At 59.8% G+C, this 1147-nt stretch overlaps 1 protein-coding gene across 1 annotated transcript in view; it reads right to left on the bottom strand.

Annotated features, from left to right (window-relative positions):
• GDF11 (growth differentiation factor 11) overlaps nt 1-1147 on the bottom strand; it is a gene marked incomplete at its 5' end in the record, with an annotated part of 11163 nt that extends 10016 nt beyond the window's left edge. Inside the window, one exon of the mRNA XM_011970082.1 lies at nt 889-1147. Within this exon, the coding sequence (XP_011825472.1) occupies nt 889-1147 (259 nt within the window). The remainder of the gene's footprint in view (nt 1-888) is intronic.

Raw genomic sequence — 1147 nt, 5'->3', positions numbered from 1 at the left:
CGGGTGGGTGTAGTATTCGCCTGGATTTTCCAGGTCATAAAATTTCAAAGCAGCTCATGTCTATTATATATGTTCATCTTCCGTTTGGTCAGGGGCTCGGATGCCTGGGTTCCCGCTCCCCCATCTATTTCTTTCTCTTTTTTCCTAGGTCTTCCTCTCTCTCAAGTCCAGCTGCGGTAGGGGCGGGCAAATAAGGGATGGAACACTAAGGTTTGAGTAGCCAATGAGTGTCCTTAGCCCCCAGCGCAATGGAGTTGAGTTCTCTGAGCTCGGTCAGTATCAAGAAGGCACAGCTTTTCCACCCCTTCGGATACCCGGTCTGAGACAAGGCTCAGGATGGAAAGGGTGCCAGCTGGGTTGCCAGGAGGTGTACAGGCTCTGGGACCCTATTCTTGGGAGAGAGCACACAGTTCTCTGCAGCCGAGTGGGCACGCTGCGAAAGGAGCACGGAGTGGGGAGTTAGCGCCAGGGCCACTGGGAGGCAGGGAGCACTGCAGTCCAGCTGGGGCTGCGGGGGTCCTGCAGCCTCCCGATTCTGTTCTCCAGCCTCCCAGCCACGGCTCTTCAGGACAGAGTCGCTGCCCAGCCCCAGCTTCCCCGGACTCCAACAACAGTCTTTTTCGCATACTGGGGGTGGAAGGCAGTATCTCGAAACCCGCCCCATTTCCCCCCGCCCCAACCTCCGGAAACTGGGCGTGCATACAACTTTGCAGCCCATCTCCATCGCTCGAAAAACTTCTATGAAGTAGCCCCCGCTCCCTAATTCGTCAAGTTTTCGCAGGAAAAGCTTCCAGGCCGGGGCAGCAGGGAGCGCCCGCTTGGAGCAGAAGGCGCCCATCGCGGGGCCAGAGCCAGCACCCCACTGCTCGCGCCCCGCAGCCCACTTACTCTCCTGGGCCATGCTAATGACGGTCTCGGTGGTGGCGTGGTACTCGTCCTCCTCCAGGAAGTCCTCGGGCTGCAGCGCGTCGCCCTGGAAGTCGTGTAGGTCCAGGATCTGCTGCAGCGGCGGCGCCTTGGGCAGCAGCTGCTTCACCACCTCGCGGCTGATGTTGGGCGCCTCCTTGAGCCGCAGTTTGCTCAAGATCTGCGACTTGATGCTCTCTAGGCGCAGCTCGCGGCTGTGCTGCCGCCACACGCACACGGG

Source organism: Mandrillus leucophaeus, unplaced genomic scaffold (genome assembly GCF_000951045.1).
Source record: "Mandrillus leucophaeus isolate KB7577 unplaced genomic scaffold, Mleu.le_1.0 Scaffold927, whole genome shotgun sequence".
Classification (NCBI taxonomy): domain Eukaryota; kingdom Metazoa; phylum Chordata; class Mammalia; order Primates; family Cercopithecidae; genus Mandrillus; species Mandrillus leucophaeus.
Note: the sequence above shows the minus strand (reverse complement) of the source record. Positions and strands in the feature narration are given on the sequence as shown.